Source organism: Pleurodeles waltl, chromosome 4_2 (genome assembly GCF_031143425.1).
Source record: "Pleurodeles waltl isolate 20211129_DDA chromosome 4_2, aPleWal1.hap1.20221129, whole genome shotgun sequence".
In the NCBI taxonomy this organism is placed as follows: Eukaryota; Metazoa; Chordata; class Amphibia; order Caudata; family Salamandridae; genus Pleurodeles; species Pleurodeles waltl.
In genome coordinates, this window is record NC_090443.1 from 888,775,212 (window position 1) to 888,792,091 (window position 16,880).

Below are 16,880 nucleotides of genomic sequence, written 5' to 3' on the forward strand. Positions count from 1 at the left end.
GAATACTGCTGCTGCCACCATGGGTATCTAAACCCATTTTCTGTCTTTCCCTCTCTATTTCTAAAGACTGTCTATCCAAATCCAGCTGTTGCTTCTTGAGCTTCAGTCTGGTTTGCTCCACTCTCAATCTATTGAGCTCCCTTTCCAACAATCTGTCATCAGGGTGGGTGGGAGGGACATTTCTAGATACAGAGGTATGATGGGAATGAACAGAAGGAGACCTGTCCCTTACAGAGGGCACCCTAACAGCTTGGCTACCAGTATAATGTGAGAGCACATCATCAGTATGATGTGATTCAACCTCTGTACCAACTATGCTAGACTGTCTAGTAATGGGCAGGCTGAGAAGTTTCTTTCCTGAACCTTTTCCTGGGGGAGTCCCTGGATCAGATTGAGAACCATTAGCTACTTTTTCTACAGATTGGGCACTTATGGCCTTATCCTGTACTCTAAGCATATTAATTAACAGTTCTAAGGAAGGATTCTTCCCTACACTCAAACCTCTCTCTATGCAGAGACTCCTTGCTCCTTTCCAGCTAAGGTGATCATATGCAAGTTTGGACAGTTCAACTTTTTGGCCTGTGCCAGACATTTTTAGAGAGAGTTAAAGTGATAGACAAAGAGAAAAAAAAGTTTTCAGAACTTTTTGGAAAGACAGAAAAAACTTTTTTAAACTTTTAAGAACTTTTTGAAAGTTTAGAAGTACTTTTCAGCACTTAGAAAAGAGTGAAAAGAGGAAATGCAAAACTTTTTGGCTATGTGTATATACACTGACCTTGTTTTGTATATTTTTCTCTTATGAAAAGTACAATGACAAGAGTGGTAAGTAGTCTCAAGCACTTATCCCACCACTGCACAACCAATGTAGGAGGCTGGACTGGCTTGTAGTGAGTACCAAGGGGTACTTGCACCTTGCACCAGGCCCAGTTATCCCTTATTAGTGTATAGGGTGTCTAGCAGCTTAGGCTGATAGATAATGGTAGCTTAGCAAAGCAGCTCAGGCTGAACTAGGAGACGTGTGAAGCTACTACAGTACCACTTAGTGTCATATGCACAATATCATAAGAAAACACAATACACAGTTATACTAAAAATAAAGGTACTTTATTTTTATGACAATATGCCAAAGTATCTTAGAGTGTACCCTCAGTGAGAGGATAGGAAATATACACAAGATATATATACACAATAGCAAAAATATGCAGTATAGTCTTAGAAAACAGTGCAAACAATGTATAGTTACAATAGGATGCAATGGGGAAACATAGGGATAGGGGCAACACAAACCATATACTCCAGAAGTGGAATGTGAACCACGAATGGACCCCAAACCTATGTGACCTTGTAGAGGGTCGCTGGGACTATTAGAAAATAGTGAGAGTTAGCAAAATAACCCACCCCAAGACCCTGAAAAGTGAGTGCAAAGTGCACCAAAGTTCCCCTAAGGACAAAATAGTCGTGTTAGAGGGAGAATGCAAGGAAAACACAAATCAGCAATGCAACAACGATGGATTCCTGTCTGAAGGTACCTGTGGAACAAGGGGACCAAGTCCAAAAGTCACAAGCAGCTCGGAGATGGGCAGATGCCCAAGAAATGCCAGCGGTTGGTGCAAAGAAGCTCTTACTAGGCTGAAGAACTGTGAATACTGCAGGAACGACAAGGGCTAGAGACTTCCCCTTTGGAGGATGGATCCCCCACGCCTTGGAGAGTCATGCAGAAGTGTTTTCCCGCCGGATGGACGCCAACAAGCCTTGCTACCCGCAAATCGTGCGTTTGCGTTTTTGGACGCTGCTGGGGCCCAGGAGGGACCAGGAGGTCGCAAATTGGACCTGCAGAGAGAGGGGACGTCGAGCAAGACAAGGAGCCCTCACTGAAGCAGGTAGCACCCGGAGAAGTGCCAGAAACAGGCACTACGAGGATGCGTGAAACGGTGCTCGCCGAAGTTGCACAAAGGAGTCCCACGTCGCCGGAGACCAACTTAGAAAGTCGTGCAATGCAGGTTAGAGTGCCGTGGACCCCGGCTTGGCTGTGCACGAAGGATTTCCGCCGGAAGTGCACAGGGGCCGGAGAAGCTTGCAAAGTCGCGGTTCCCAGCAATGCAGCCCAGCGAGGTGAGGCAAGGACTTACCTCCATCAAACTTGGGCTGAAGAGTCACTGGACTGTGGGGGTCACTTGGACGGTGTCGCTGGATTCGAGGGACCTCGCTCGTCGTGCTGAGAGGAGACCCAAGGGACCGGAGATGCAGCTTTTTGGTGCCTGCGGTTGCAGGGGGAAGATTCCGTCGACCCACGGGAGATTTCTTCGGATCTTCTGGTGCAGAGAGGAGGCAGACTACCCCCACAGCATGCACAAGCAGGAAAACAGTCGAGAAGGCGGCAGGATCAGCGTTACAGAGTTGCAGTAGTCGTCTTTGCTACTATGTTGCAGGTTTGCAGGCTTCCAGCGCGGTCAGCGGTCGATTCCTTATCAGAAGGTGAAGAGGGAGATGCAGAGGAACTCGGCTGAGCTCATGCATTCGTTATCTAACGTTTCCCCAGAGACAGAGACCCTAAATAGCCAGAAAAGAGGGTTTGGCTACCTAGGAGAGAGGAAAGGCTACTAACACCTGAAGGAGCCTATCACAAGGAGTCTCTGACGTCACCTGGTGGCACTGGCCACTCAGAGCAGTCCAGTGTGCCAGCAGCACCTCTGTTTCCAAGATGGCAGAGGTCTGGAGCACACTGGAGGAGCTCTGGACACCTCCCAGGGGAGGTGCAGGTCAGGGGAGTGGTCACTCCCCTTTCCTTTGTCCAGTTTCGCGCCAGAGCAGGGGCTAAGGGGTCCCTGAACCGGTGTAGACTGGCTTATGCAGAATTGGGCACACCTGTGCCCAACAAAGCATTTCCAGAGGCTGGGGGAGGCTACTCCTCCCCTGCCTTCACACCATTTTCCAAAGGGAGAGGGTGTCACACCCTCTCTCAGAGGAAGTTCTTTGTTCTGCCATCCTGGGCCAGGCCTGGCTGGACCCCAGGAGGGCAGCTGCCTGTCTGAGGGGTTGGCAGCAGCAGCAGCTGCAGAGAAACCCCAGGAAGGGCAGTCTGGCAGTACCAGGGTCTGTGCTACAGACCACTGGGATCATGGAATTGTACCAACAATGCCAGGATGGCATAGAGGGGGCAATTCCATGATCATAGACATGTTACATGGCCATATTCGGAGTTACCATGGTGAAGCTACATATAGGTAGTGACCTATATGTAGTGCACGCGTGTAATGGTGTCCCCGCACTCACAAAGTTCAGTGAATTGGCTCTGAACAATGTGGGGGCACCTTGGCTAGTGCCAGGGTGCCCTCACACTAAGTAACTTTGCACCTAACCTTTACCAGGTAAAGGTTAGACATATAGGTGACTTATAAGTTACTTAAGTGCAGTGTAAAATGGCTGTGAAATAACGTGGACGTTATTTCACTCAGGCTGCAGTGGCAGGCCTGTGTAAGAATTGTCAGAGCTCCCTATGGGTGGCAAAAGAAATGCTGCAGCCCATAGGGATCTCCTGGAACCCCAATACCCTGGGTACCTCAGTACCATATACTAGGGAATTATAAGGGTGTTCCAGTAAGCCAATGTAAATTGGTAAAAATGGTCACTAGCCTGTCGGTGACAATTTGGAAAGAAATGAGAGAGCATAACCACTGAGGTTCTGGTTAGCAGAGCCTCAGTGAGACAGTTAGGCACCACACAGGGAACATACACATGCACACCTATGAGCACTGGGGCCCTGTGTGACAGGGTCCCAGTGACACATACATATAGGCCACAAACCTATGAGCACTGGGGTCCTGACCAGCAGGATCCCAGTGACACATAACAACCATACTGAAACCATGGTGTTTTCACTATGAGCACTGAGGCCTGGCTATCAGGATCCCAGTGAGACAGTGAAAACAGTGACAAACACCCTGACATACACTCACAAACAGGCCAAAAGTGGGGGTAACAAGGCTAGAAAGAGGCTACCTTCTCACACCGACGGTGTGCCGAAATCTACCCCGAAGGGCACCGAAGCGCTTCGATGTTCAATGCGTTGTCGTATGTGTTTATCTCGAACCGGATCGCAACGATACCGTCGAAAATCTTCCGTTTTCAGCTATCTTTCCGTTCCGAAACTCGGAGCGACAGGAACACGTCCGAACCCGATGGCGGAAAGAAAACAATCGAAGATGGAGTCAACGCCCATGCGCAATGAGCACAGAAGGAGGAGCCACTCAGTCCAGTGACTCGAAAACACTTCTTCGAAGAAAAACAACTTGTAACACTCCGACCCAACACCAGATGGCGAGCTAATGCATACCATGTGTATCTACAGCGACAGATGCCATCGAACATCTTAATACAGACACTAACCACAGCAGAAAATACAGATGGCTCCTCCAAAGAGCAGCATCACTTTCAACAATGAATATGTTATGTAGAACCTACATTCACTGCTTTGTCATAGCGAAGTGTGCATGACCTACTGAGCAGAGTAGCTTGCTTTCTCAGAAAATATTCTTATATGGACACAATCTGAAACAGTTTAGAGTATGTAAGAATTTGCTTTTTCAAAAGGTGAGAGCTTCAATGCATTTCATCGGCTGCCCCAATTTCATCTGTAGCACCAGTCACTGCTGCCTGCCCAGGTCCTCTTGCCATGCCAAAAAAGCAAGAAATCTCATACGATCCAGTAGCTGCCTGCCATGCAATGTCAGACCTGCATATGCACCTTCACAGAGTGCCTGTCCTTACTTGGGAGTTGGCTGTCTTGCCAAACTAGGAGGTGCCAGGGCAGGTGGGCAGTTACAGCCTAGCATGTTTAGCCTTCAGGATCTTACACAGTAACCCACACACAGGCTGGGCTATAAACACAACTCAGCCACCGGAGCCAGGGCATGCTGAGGAGACTAGAGAGACATTGCCAGATCCTTGTAACTTCAGCAGGCAGTCATTCAGTATCAAAAACTCAGAGCAGGCCAGGAGACCTGCTGAAAACCACCTTTCTGGGTCCTGGCCAGCACCAGCCTCTCATCACACCAGCCTTAATTCGCCACAGACAGGAATGTATTTATAAATTTAGGGGAACATATGAGAGATGGAGTCTTGCCTTCAGAAGTGTGTACTCTCTGACCCCTGAAGACCAGGTTTAGCCGGCTCGTGACAGGTCACAGAGACAACAGTTATGCCCCACAGTTATGTTTATTTGTAAAGCGTGCTATCACCTGTGCAGGTATCCTAGGGCTGAGCAGGTGTGAGTCTGGTCTCGCCTAGGGTGAGACGGGCTAATCAAAGAGCTAGACTTTCTACTTCTTGCAGCACTCAAGAAGCTAGGAAGAGGCTCTGATGTGTAGTGGTAGGTTGTTCCATGCTTTATGAACGATGTGGGAGAGGGTCCAAATGCCAGATCTGGGTCTGTGTATGCATCGGATGTGTGCAAGTAGGTGTCTGGCTAGTTTGTTAAAGGAGATGCAGCTAATGAGGTAGGCTGGGCCAATGTTTAGTGCTGTGCAGGTATGAGTCAAGAATCTGCACCGCGCACGCATGTGTACTGGGAGCCAGTGGAGCTCCTTGAGGTGCAGAAGGAAGTGTGATGTGTGTACTGTGGGAAAAATGATTCTGCCCACCCAAGTTCTGGATGGTTTGCAGTTGTTTGATGAGTCATTTGATTATCCCGGCATTGAGGGTGTTCCCACAGTCCAGCTTGCTAGGGATGAGGGTGAACATGACAGTTTTGCAAGTGCTGCTTGGGAGCCATGTAAAGATTGTCCTTAGACTCTGCAAAGTGTTACAGCAGAAAGCATTAACGGTGTTGATTTGGGCAACCGTATTGAGATTGCTGCTAATGACGATCCCAAGGTTCTTGGAGTGGGTGATGGGGTGGGAGCCAGCCACAAGGTCGAGTCCCATGGTGCAGTTTTCTTCCAGAATATCATGACTTCTGTTTTGTTGGTGTTGAGTTTGAAACAGTTGGCCTTTATCCAGTTGGCAACTTCGCCATGCAAGTGATGTATTGAGCAACACACAGCAGGGCCCATGCTTAGTACTATGATTAATAGAACCTCACAGCACAACAGGACATTTTACTGTGCGGCTGCTCCAGCTAATACAGTTTATGGCTTAAGGCCAGCTCCAGCCAGAGGCAGGCCTCTGGCAGCCCCTATGTTGTGTAACAGGAGAACTAAACTAGTTCTGACAAGAAGACAGTTGCGAGGTCACTAGTGGTTTCTGAGGCCAGGTGTTATGGATGACATCACAGGGGCAGTCCAGGGAGAGGATAGCCATTCACAGAAGTAAAGATAACATCCACTGCATTTTTTGCCTCCTTCGGTGATTGGTCATGTAGACATGACAGCCATCTTTGGGAACCTTCAGAATGGGCTTTGGGTCATTCCTGGAGGATATTTGGAGAGGGCCGACCTACCTTCAGGGTTTTTAGCTGTCACCTCCCAACACCCCCCCCCGCAAATCCCATCCATCCTCAGGCTACTGATGCACTGCTTGACAGTATATAGGAAGTGAAACACTCTTCTTAGCATACGGGTAGGCACCTGGTGAAACACAGATGAGTGAGCACTTTGCCGGGGGGGATTGGCCACTTGTATTTTTTGGATTCAGATAAGGATTAAGTATTCAGTTTGCTAAGCCTCTCACAAATAGTTACCAGGTTTAAATCCACCCACGCAGTTAATACTTACAATTCACAATTTTCACCATAGCCAGCAAGTTTGCATTTAAGACAAAAACAAGAGGGTCAGGGCCACCGTCTTCCAACTGTTGCATCACTGACATCTGGGATGGCCTCTCTTCTACTGCATAGTCTATATCAATACAAAAAGAAAATGAACTGCTTGCACAAGTGAGCTGAAATTGTAATTTCAATGCTTTATGCAAAACCAAGCAACATTTGATTTTTTTGTTTTTATTTTTCAAGAGTGAGCTGAACCTTCATTATCTAAAAGTGCTGACATAAACTTGCCTGTAAGGGTTCCAATCTTCAGAAGCTTATCAAATCAGTCACTCTAAGATATGTACCTGTGTGCTACCACGGGCCACCTGAGCTAAGGCGGCTCTGCACTTCCGAAATCACAAAGGTTAGCCACATGCAAACTATGTTGTCTCCACCTGTGTAGTTTTGCAGTGACACTTCCACATTGCACACCACTCCCAACTGATAAGAATTTACTTTCTCTACTTGTTCAAGAGCCTGCAGGTTCATCAGCTGCACCCACAGCTTATGGTTTGGCCTCAGTAAGACAAAACGCAGGGCCCTTGATTGAACTGTATTACCTCAATGTTGAGAAGGTGCCTAGTGTGTCTTTGTTTGAAAGACAGGTAGTCTTCATAAGATTGAAGCTGCACACTTCTAGTTCGAAGACCCAGACGTTAAAAAAGCTGCATAAATCTCATGAACATGCTTTAATCTTGTTATCTTTTAACAAAGATATCCTTGAAGAAAACACGTACCGTCCCATGATTAGAAATTTGGTAAAATTATGTTATTTAGTATATCTGTGTAAAGTTGAGGTTGGTTACATGCGTCACTCTTTGAATAACATGCATTACCATAAGCAATTGGTAGGTTTTAGAACTGTAATATTTTCCAGTGCCATACGTACAAGAGTGGAGACAGTGAACCCAGGAGTGATCCGTGGTGTATTTTGAAGAGTTGTAGGGAAATGTCTCCTTGGCATGGTTACCCCCTGACTTTTTGCCTTTTGTTGATGCCAGTTATGATTGAAAGTGTGCTGGGACCCTGTTAACCAGGCCCCAGCACCAGTGTTCATTCCCTAAACTGTACCTTTGTTCCCACAATTGGCACAGCCCTGGCACACAGATAAGTCCCTTGTAAATGGTACCCCTCGTACAAAGGGCCCTGATGCCAGGGAAGGCCTCTAAGGGCTGCAGCATGTCTTATGCCACCCTGGGGACCCCTCACTCAGCACACGCACACTGCCTCACAGCTGGTGTGAGCTGTTGGGGGGAAAATGACTAAGTCGACATGGCACTTCCCTCAGAGTGCCACGCCCACCTCTCACTGCCTGTGGCATAGGTAAGTCACCACTCTAGCAGGCCTTACAGCCCGAAGGCAGGGTGCACTATACCACAGGTATACAGTGCCCCTACAGTGTCTAAGCAAAACCTTAGACATTGTGAGTGCAGGGTAGCCATAAAGAGTATAAGGTTTGGGAGTTTGTCAAACACGAACTCCACAGTTCCATAATGGCTACACTGAAATCTGGGAATTTTCAAACTTCTCAGCAGAATAAATGCACACTGATGCCAGTGTGGAATGTATTGTAAAATGCACCCAGAGGGCATTTTAGAGATGATCCCTGGTTACCAGTCTGACTTCTAGTGCTAGGCTGACCAGTTTCTGCCAGCATGCCACAACCAGACGAGTTTCTGGCCACATGGGGAGAGTGCCTTTGTCACTCTGTGTCCAGGAACAAAGCCTGTACTGGGTGGAGGTGCTTCTCACCTTCCCCTGCAGGAACTGTAACACCTGGTGGTGAGCCTCAAAGGCTTATGCCTTTTGTTACAGCACCCCAGGGCATTCCAGCTAGTGGAGATGCCCGCCCCTCTGGCCACTGCCCCCACTTTTGGGGGCAAGGCTGGAGGAGATAATGAGAAAAACAAGGAGGAATCACCCACCAGTCAGGACAGCCCCTGAGGTGTCCTGAGCTGAGGTGACCCCTGCCTTTAGAAATCCTCCATTTTGAGATTGGAGGGTTCCCCCAATAAGATTAGGGATGTGCTCCCCTCCCCTCAGGGAGGAGGCACAAAGAGGGTGTAGCCACCCTCCAGGACAGTAGCCATTGGCTACTGCCGTCCTGACCTAAACACACCCCTAAATCTAGTATTTAGGGGCGACCCAGAACCCCGGAAATCAGATTCCTGCAACCTACACAAAGAATGACTGCTGACCTGAGAGCCACGCAGAGACGACAACTGACTTGGCCCCAGCCCTACTGGCCTGTCTCCAGACTCAAAGAACCTGCACAGCGACGCATCCGACAGGGACCAGCGACCTCTGAAACCTCAGAGGACTGCCCTGAACCGAAGGACCAAGAAACTCCAGAGAACAGCGGCACTGTTCAAAAACAGCAACAACTTTTTAACAACTTTTACAGAATTCACTCTTCCCGCCTGAAGCGTGAGACTTCACACTCTGCACCCGATGCCCCCGGCTCGAGCTCCAGAGAACCAACACTGAAGAGAGGACTTCCAGGCGACTGCGACCTCGTGAGTAACCTGAGACGACCCCCCTGCACCCCCGCAGCGACTCATGCAGAGAGGATCCAGAGGCTCCCCCTGACCGCGACTGCCTGGAACAAAGAAGCCGATGCCTGGACCAAGCACTGCACCCGCAGCCTCCAGGACCAAAAGGAACCAAACTCCAGTGCCCATCAGGCGACCCTCTGCCTAGCCCAGTCGGTGGCTGGCCCGAGAAGCCCCCCTGTGCCCTGCCTGTACCGCTAGAGTGACCCCCGGGTCCCTTCACTGATTTCTACAGAAAACCAGACGCCTGCTAAGCACACTGCACCAGGCCGCCCCTGTGCCGCTGAGGGTGTGCTTTGTGTGTCTGTTTGTGTCCCCCCAGTGCTCTACAAACCCCCCCCCAGTCTGCCCTCCGAAGACGCACAATTACCTGTTGGCAGACTGGAACTGTAGCCCCCCTGTTCTCCATAGGCGCCTATGTGTTTTGGGCCCTCCTTTGACCTCTGCACCTGACCGGCTCTGTGTTGCTGGTGCGGTGACTTTGGGGTTGCCTTGAACCCCCAACGGTGGGCTGCCTATGCCCAGGAAACTGAACTTGTAAGTGCCTTACCTACCTGAAAAACTAACCAAAACTTACCTCTTCCAGGAACTGTTGATTTTTGCACTGTATCCACTTTTAAAATAGCTCATTGCCATTTTAACCTATACTGTGTGCATGTTACTGCTCTAATTCAAAGTTCCTTATTTACCCGTGTGGAGTACCTTACATTTTATGTATTTACTTCAAATCTTGAATCTTGTAGTTCTAAAATAAATTAAGAAAATATATTTTTCTATATAAAAGCTATTGGCCTAGATTTAAGTCTGAGTGTGTGTTCATCATTTATTGCCTGTGTGTACAACAAATGCTTAACACTACCCTCTGATAAACCTACTGCTCGACCACACTGCCACAAAATAGAGCACTAGAATTTTATAATTTAGCCACCATCAACCTCTAAGGGGAACCCTTGGACTCACTTTGAGATAGTATATACAGAGACAACTTCCTACAAGGGTGGTCAAAGCTAAGTTCCTGAAGTGCCACTTTGGAATTGGAAAGGAAATTATTGGTAATGTGAGCAGGGGAACCGTGGAGAGAGACCGTGCTCAATCTGTGGAGAGGATAAGAATATAAAAAGGGGACATGCAGTAATGTAAGCCTAATCTGGGTAAGTGTTTTAATAGTGGTGGTCAAGTACACTGGCTGCAGGATTTAGAACATTTTCTTTATTCAGATACTTGATTTAGGGCTGGGAGGTGGGCTAGGAATCATTTCATCTCTTTTACATAACACATGACTTGCAACCACGTGAGAGCAATTTCCTACAGCTACTCGAATATTTAGTGAATTTGATAACTCATGGAATCGTCACAGGTGACTGGGAACGCCCATCACCATGTGCTAATGGATGGGTAGCTGTGTTATAACTCCATGTTTGAAGTCTAAATTAAAATTTGACGTGTGAAGTTGTGGATATTAACAAAGGGCGTGCTGACTAAAAATGGCACCTCAAAGGAGGTTAAGAATCCAGCAAGGATATAGTGTTAGTTCCTATGATGTGCTTTCATTCACTCTGCTGCACCGTATCAGATGTGAATTAAAAGGCTTATTTTAACTGTTTATTTTTCAGGAATCCTGTGACCACACAAGGTTTGTGATTAAAAAGTGGAAAGAGAGCCTTCCATAGTTTAGAGTTTAAACATGGAGTGAACTACACTCTTGCTTTGTTCATTTGATCTACTGCTAGTGAATTGACCTGGTTGATTGTAGGTTCCTGGTTGAGACACGGTGAGGAGCCAGTGTCTGCAGTTACCCTAGACAATTAAACAATCTTGTGTGTGACAAAGAGGACTTGATTTTACTGGCAGTCAGTTCTTATTAAGATGAATTTTGTGCACTTTTATTTTGATATTTACTCTGGCTGCCTGTAAATTATTTTTTTGGGGGGGTTGGGGGGGCTGGTATAAATGACATACTAGTAGTGGGGGCTTGTAATTTGTAGGTCAAGCGCTTGGAGGTGTATTGTGGGCTTTTAACCACCACATCACCTTCATTTGTTGCTGGGCTTGCCTTTCAAAAATCACTTGAAGTCATTGGTAAATGCTTTACATTTGTCCCACCTTGAGGCTATTTTTGTCGTGGCTTGCAAACCCCCCCATTACATGGATTGCTGCACGATTGCCAATATACTTCAGCATGGGCAAACTATTATTTTCTTTTACCTCTCCCCTTCATGCTGCATGCCGGCCATGGCGCTCACAGCGCGAACAGGCACAACAGCGTGAACTTGAGCGGCAGCACTGGAGAACTGGGCACACTCTTCACAGTTAACTAATCAGAGTAATTTCTTGTGGCTCTCCCCTTAAATCACTTGAAATTGGTAAATGCTTTACGTAGAACAGAAATCCTCAAAGTGAAAGCGGCTCTCCCAGTACAGCGGGAGAGCAGATATTACACTGCACTCTGGAAACTCGCCTCATAATGCTTTGCAGGGCATTACTTTAACACAACATTTGTGCTCGTAACTCAGCCTGTGGCGGGACCACCTACAAAACATTCAGCACAACGTGCTTTTTCTGTTCAGGTCATCTCTGGGTCCCCAAAATAATAACCTCTCCCACCATTCAGTGTCTTTTTAAGCACTCTCATAGCTGGAACGTTGGCTCTACAGCTGGGAGAAGTGTCTTGTTTGTAATATCAATGCAATAGGTCTGGTAGCCTTGAAATTTTTTACTGCAGTATGCCCTCCAAGAGATAAATATATGGTTACAGTGCATTACTTTATCCCATTCTTTTTTCATGTGGTTATGCTGTCTGTATGGTTACATGACCATGTTTCTTCCAAATGCTATTTTTGTGTTGTCCTCTAGGGGCTGTTCTGAGCATTGCAGTCAACATACTATAGTATTTGCGGCATGACATCTTGTCCCATAATGCTTTGCAGGGCATTATGTTTACAAAACATTTTTGCTCATAACTCAGCCTGTGGTGGTCCTAGGACAATGGGACCACCTGCAAAACGCTCTGTCTACATCATCTCTAGTTCCCAACACTAGGTTAGTGGGGACCCCACAATAATAATAATAACCCCTCTCACCATTCAGTGTCTTTTAAGCTTTCAATGGCTAGAACATTTGTGTATACCTGGAAGAGGTTTTGTTTTGAAGGCCTTGTTGTTAATATCATTGCAGTGGGCCTGCTAGCCCTAAAACACTCTCTAGGGGCTAAGTTTATGGTTAAACTGCATTACTTTCTCCTGTTTTTTTTTCATGGGGTTATATCCCCTAGAGGCTAACAATATGATTTTATGACCATGTTTCTTACACATTATGTTTTTGTTATGGTGCACTCTAGGGGCTGTTTTGAGCATTACAGTCTAATGACAAACGTTTATTTCTGATAAAGGTTTATAATTTTATATCTGTTAATAATCTCTCCTTACTACAATTATGATCATGATGCAGGCCAACTTAACATCTTTATGAAACTATGCCTGTTTGAACACATAAAGTTGGGTGACCCTTCTAGTTTATTTCTCCTCTGTGGCTGGCCTGTCGCTCTTTTGGGGGGGATTGTGTTAGCCAGCCAGCAAGTCTGATGGCGGGGCGGTGAAAGTGGTATTCTATTGGAATTAGCATGGCAGATTTAAATTAGGATGCTAAATGGCAATATTTTCATGTTTTGCTGAAGATAGCAGAAAAAAGTAAATGGAAGTGCTTTAGTTATAAGCAGGGCCACTGGAATTATACGGCAGGAAAAGGCGAAATTATGAGGTGGGGTTGACCAATTTATGTGTCAAGAAAAGTCCAGTTATTAATTTACAATGCCAATAGCTATAACTCAAGCAAATGCAAGATCTATTGCATTGCAAACGCTGGTTTATTTTATGCGCCAAGTACTGGGGTTGCCCAACTTATGGAATAGAATCACTTTGGACCCTAAGAGTGCATTACTTATGCTTTTGCATTATTAGACCACAGTAGTTTTCTTTGCAGCAGTAGTACAAATGGATCAAGGCACATTCACGATCATTCCTTTCAGTTAGATTTGTTGTATGCATTAACAAAGCCAGAATGTAGAGCACGTTCTTTTAATTCAGTCCCGAAAAATGCTTATATATAGTCTTTCTTTAATTACCATAATGGGATTGGCTGCCATTAGCCTTTGGGAGTCTATGCTGGGAGATGTGTTCAGTGGAGGAGCGGGTTATTCCATCTAATCTCTCTATGGTAATGTGCAGTGGGTGACACTCTGGCACATTTAAGGAGCGCCCAAGGAAAGCTCATCTATGCTGGGCCCAACCGAGGGCAGAGAGCTGCAGAATTTAAATCATAAAAGATATGTGTAATTTTCCTCTAAATCATGTGACATGTGGCTGCATTTCTATCTTACAAAGCACCTACAAGATACCACCCTTGCAGTTATTTGGGAATACCAAATCATATATACTGGAATCCATACCCCCAAAGTCCTACACCGTTATGTATTCAGAAAGCTCTTATGACTGCATAACCAAGAACATACATTCTAAGTATCATACTACCAAGGAATCAAAGGTAGTGTAGTTTTTGGTTAAGGCAAGTTCAGCATTTCATTGATGACTGTGTGGAGCTTCATATTAGTTTAGGTCAGGCAGATTAGAAAGTTAAATATTAGAACTTTTTGTATACAGACAGATTCACTGAAGTTACTATGTGATCAAACTTTGGTAGTATTGCGGCCACCACCATCTGATTCCACTTTAGCCAAGAAAATGACAATTGCCACATGTATTCCTTATGAGCTCGGACCTTCCCGTCTTCCTTTTTGTCTTGAGCCCTGTTCACTTGTGGCTTCAGGTTCTTTTACCACTGTGGAACTATGGGTCCTAACAGAGAGGAGCTTGTTACTGATGGACTACATAGAAGCCACCCTCTCGTGTCTCCCCTTTCTTTCTCAGTATTGATTTGATGGGTTGCACAAGAGTATGACATTTTTACTTTGGAAACAAATATGTAAAGTATGGTTTTCATATTTAAAAAAATAATTATTGGAGCTTTGATAAAGTCCGAAAAAACGAAACGTGTCAGCTGCCTGGTCGTTTTATGTAATCAACTGTTCTTCCAAAACAACTACATAAATGTGACCAACTGTGATGAAGAAAAAATAAACTGAAATTGGTGCACCAAACTACATGTATATCATAGACGTCATAATCACTTTTGTAACTGATTCTTTGTATGCTCCAACATTTTTTCTCACACTCAATTTCTGATTTGCCTTACTCAGCAACATCTTTGGAAGGAGTGGTTTAATATCTTTAATCATCATCTCCACCTTAAAGGACTAGTGATGAGAACTGCATGTCGCCATGTGTGAGACCCACAACCTGGTCCAATATCTTTGTCCCTTAGAGACACAGTCCACTAAAGCAATCTTATTGCACACTTTGGTAAAGTCCAGATGTGTAGAGGTATTCTTGGCCTGGATTAAATTATTGAGTTGTGATGGAGAACATTCCGTCTTGATGTCTTCATTGTATTCTCTCGCTGACCACTGCAGAATGCCACAAAGCTATGATTTATGTCCACTCTTATTAATGTCTATTTGGCCTTGATACTTTAGCTGAATTAGTCTTATCAGAAGCGCTTCTATAACTAGGCACTAACATTCAGTTACATTTTATTTGCTTGGGATGTACAGTATGAAGGTATGAAATCTGGCAAGCAGCAATTCTTTGTCCGTGCCTCCTCCCAGTACACATTCGCCGAGGTACACGCTAGCGCACAGTTCGCACAATGCATACACTGGTAACATCACAAATTGAGCTAAGGTGTGGTGGAAAAGCAATGCAAGTTCAGAAAATATTGTCATTATATGGACCAAGAATACTATATAAGTTGTGATTTGCTACCCCATAATAAATTCGACAGAAACAGATGAGTGAGCACAAGAGAACTACAAAGGCCATGGGGGGAAAATAAAATAAAAAAAATTAAATTTAAATCAGAGGAAGTTAAGTAGGTACATTGAACATTTAATTCAGGTGAAAAATTGCACGCATTTCTTGCTTGGATGGAGGCGAGTGGAACTGCTAGTCTCTCAATAGACTGAACACTTGCTCTTATGGCCTAAAATGCTATTTTTATGGGCTTCATTCTTCTGATCATGTTCTATTTATTGTTCTAGCGAATAATGTTAAAAGTGGAAAATGTGTTAAAAGTTGTCTGCCCATAGGGACCTTACACACAAGACTGAAGAAGCGCCGACTGTGCGTAATGTACTGGGCGATATAAAACTATAACTGTTTGTGAATTACGTTACTTTATTGGGAAGTCACTGAAAAAAATAATGCCTGAATGGAAAGTTAAAGCCATGAATACATTTCATGGTTGTCACAACTGCATTAACTGATGGTGACTCATGTCAAAGGTAGTGCAGTGGAGATCAATAGTAGCTATCATGTGCCTTATAGAGTTAATATTAAATAATCTTGGGGATGGTTATCAATGCACCAGTATTGAAACTTCAAAGAATTTGAGATACAAATTTTAGTTTACATTTTTTATGTGCGCTTCTAAGTGATCAAATGCAAAATATCCAAAGATATTCACCTATGCAAACCCTGAACCCTCTGATCATCACCTGCTTTGAAATTCTGAAGCAAAGGACAAGGAGCAGGTCCATTATAGCTCAGGAAGTAGCTCCACTCAACAATGCACACGTTGACATTAGAACTGCTACTGTTGAACATACTGTTTCAAAGCAGAAAAAAAACTTTCTCAGCACAGGATCCTACTGTATTGTGTGGTAGAACAACAAAGTGAAGAGGATGAAAACACATACAACATTTGCACTGCTACAATGGCTCTATTTTGTTTTCCAGGTTATTAGCACAGATCTGAAGCTGTACATAGTATTGTGCTACCACTTGACACAAAAGGATTTCACACAAAAAGATTAACACACTGCAGCACAAGGTATTAAATTGGTAGCTTGGACCAAAGCTGAGCATGCCAGTTAGTCTGCAGTATAGGTTAAGAAATACACCAGTCAAAGCCAGTAGGGGACACACTTAGTACCTGGCAGTCTCTAAAGACTACTGATAAAAATGCCAGAGATTGGGAGACATAAAAGGGCCTTACAGCTGCTGCTCGGCCGTTTTCAGACACTGGCAATCAGTATCAAATATTTGGGGTGCGGACAGAAGAATTCTAAAATGGGGATAGAAAAAAATGGCAGCACTTTGAAAAGGGTTTGAATCAATAATAAAACAAAAGCATTGATAAAGTGTGAGGAAATGAAAATAGGATGTGTACATGGCTGTCGTGGAAAGTCTTCCCAACCACCGCAATATGGAACATGGGCTACGGTGTAGCACTCTGGTTTTGACTGAGCAGACTACATATTTGGCAGTTGTACCAACATGTCAAACATTTCTTAAACCAAAATTATTCTAACGAGGCAAAAATACATATATTAACCAAGAAAGACACCTCACAGCATGTAGCAGATGAGCATCAAAATATGTTCTACAGTGTGGAAAGGGCAAAGGAGAAAAATGTTTCTCACGTTGTGTTCTGACATAATGTCAATTCAAATTAAAGGCAAAAGTCAATACAAA

At 45.0% G+C, this 16,880-nt stretch overlaps 1 protein-coding gene across 2 annotated transcripts in view; it reads right to left on the reverse strand.

The window, feature by feature from the left end:
• ZFYVE9 (zinc finger FYVE-type containing 9) overlaps window positions 1-16,880 on the reverse strand; it is a 391,527-nt gene that overhangs the window by 136,357 nt on the left and 238,290 nt on the right. For both annotated transcript variants that reach the window (XM_069232671.1, XM_069232672.1), the window contains one exon: window positions 6,711-6,833. In XM_069232671.1, coding sequence (XP_069088772.1) covers window positions 6,711-6,833 — 123 coding nt within the window. The remainder of the gene's footprint in view (window positions 1-6,710; window positions 6,834-16,880) is intronic.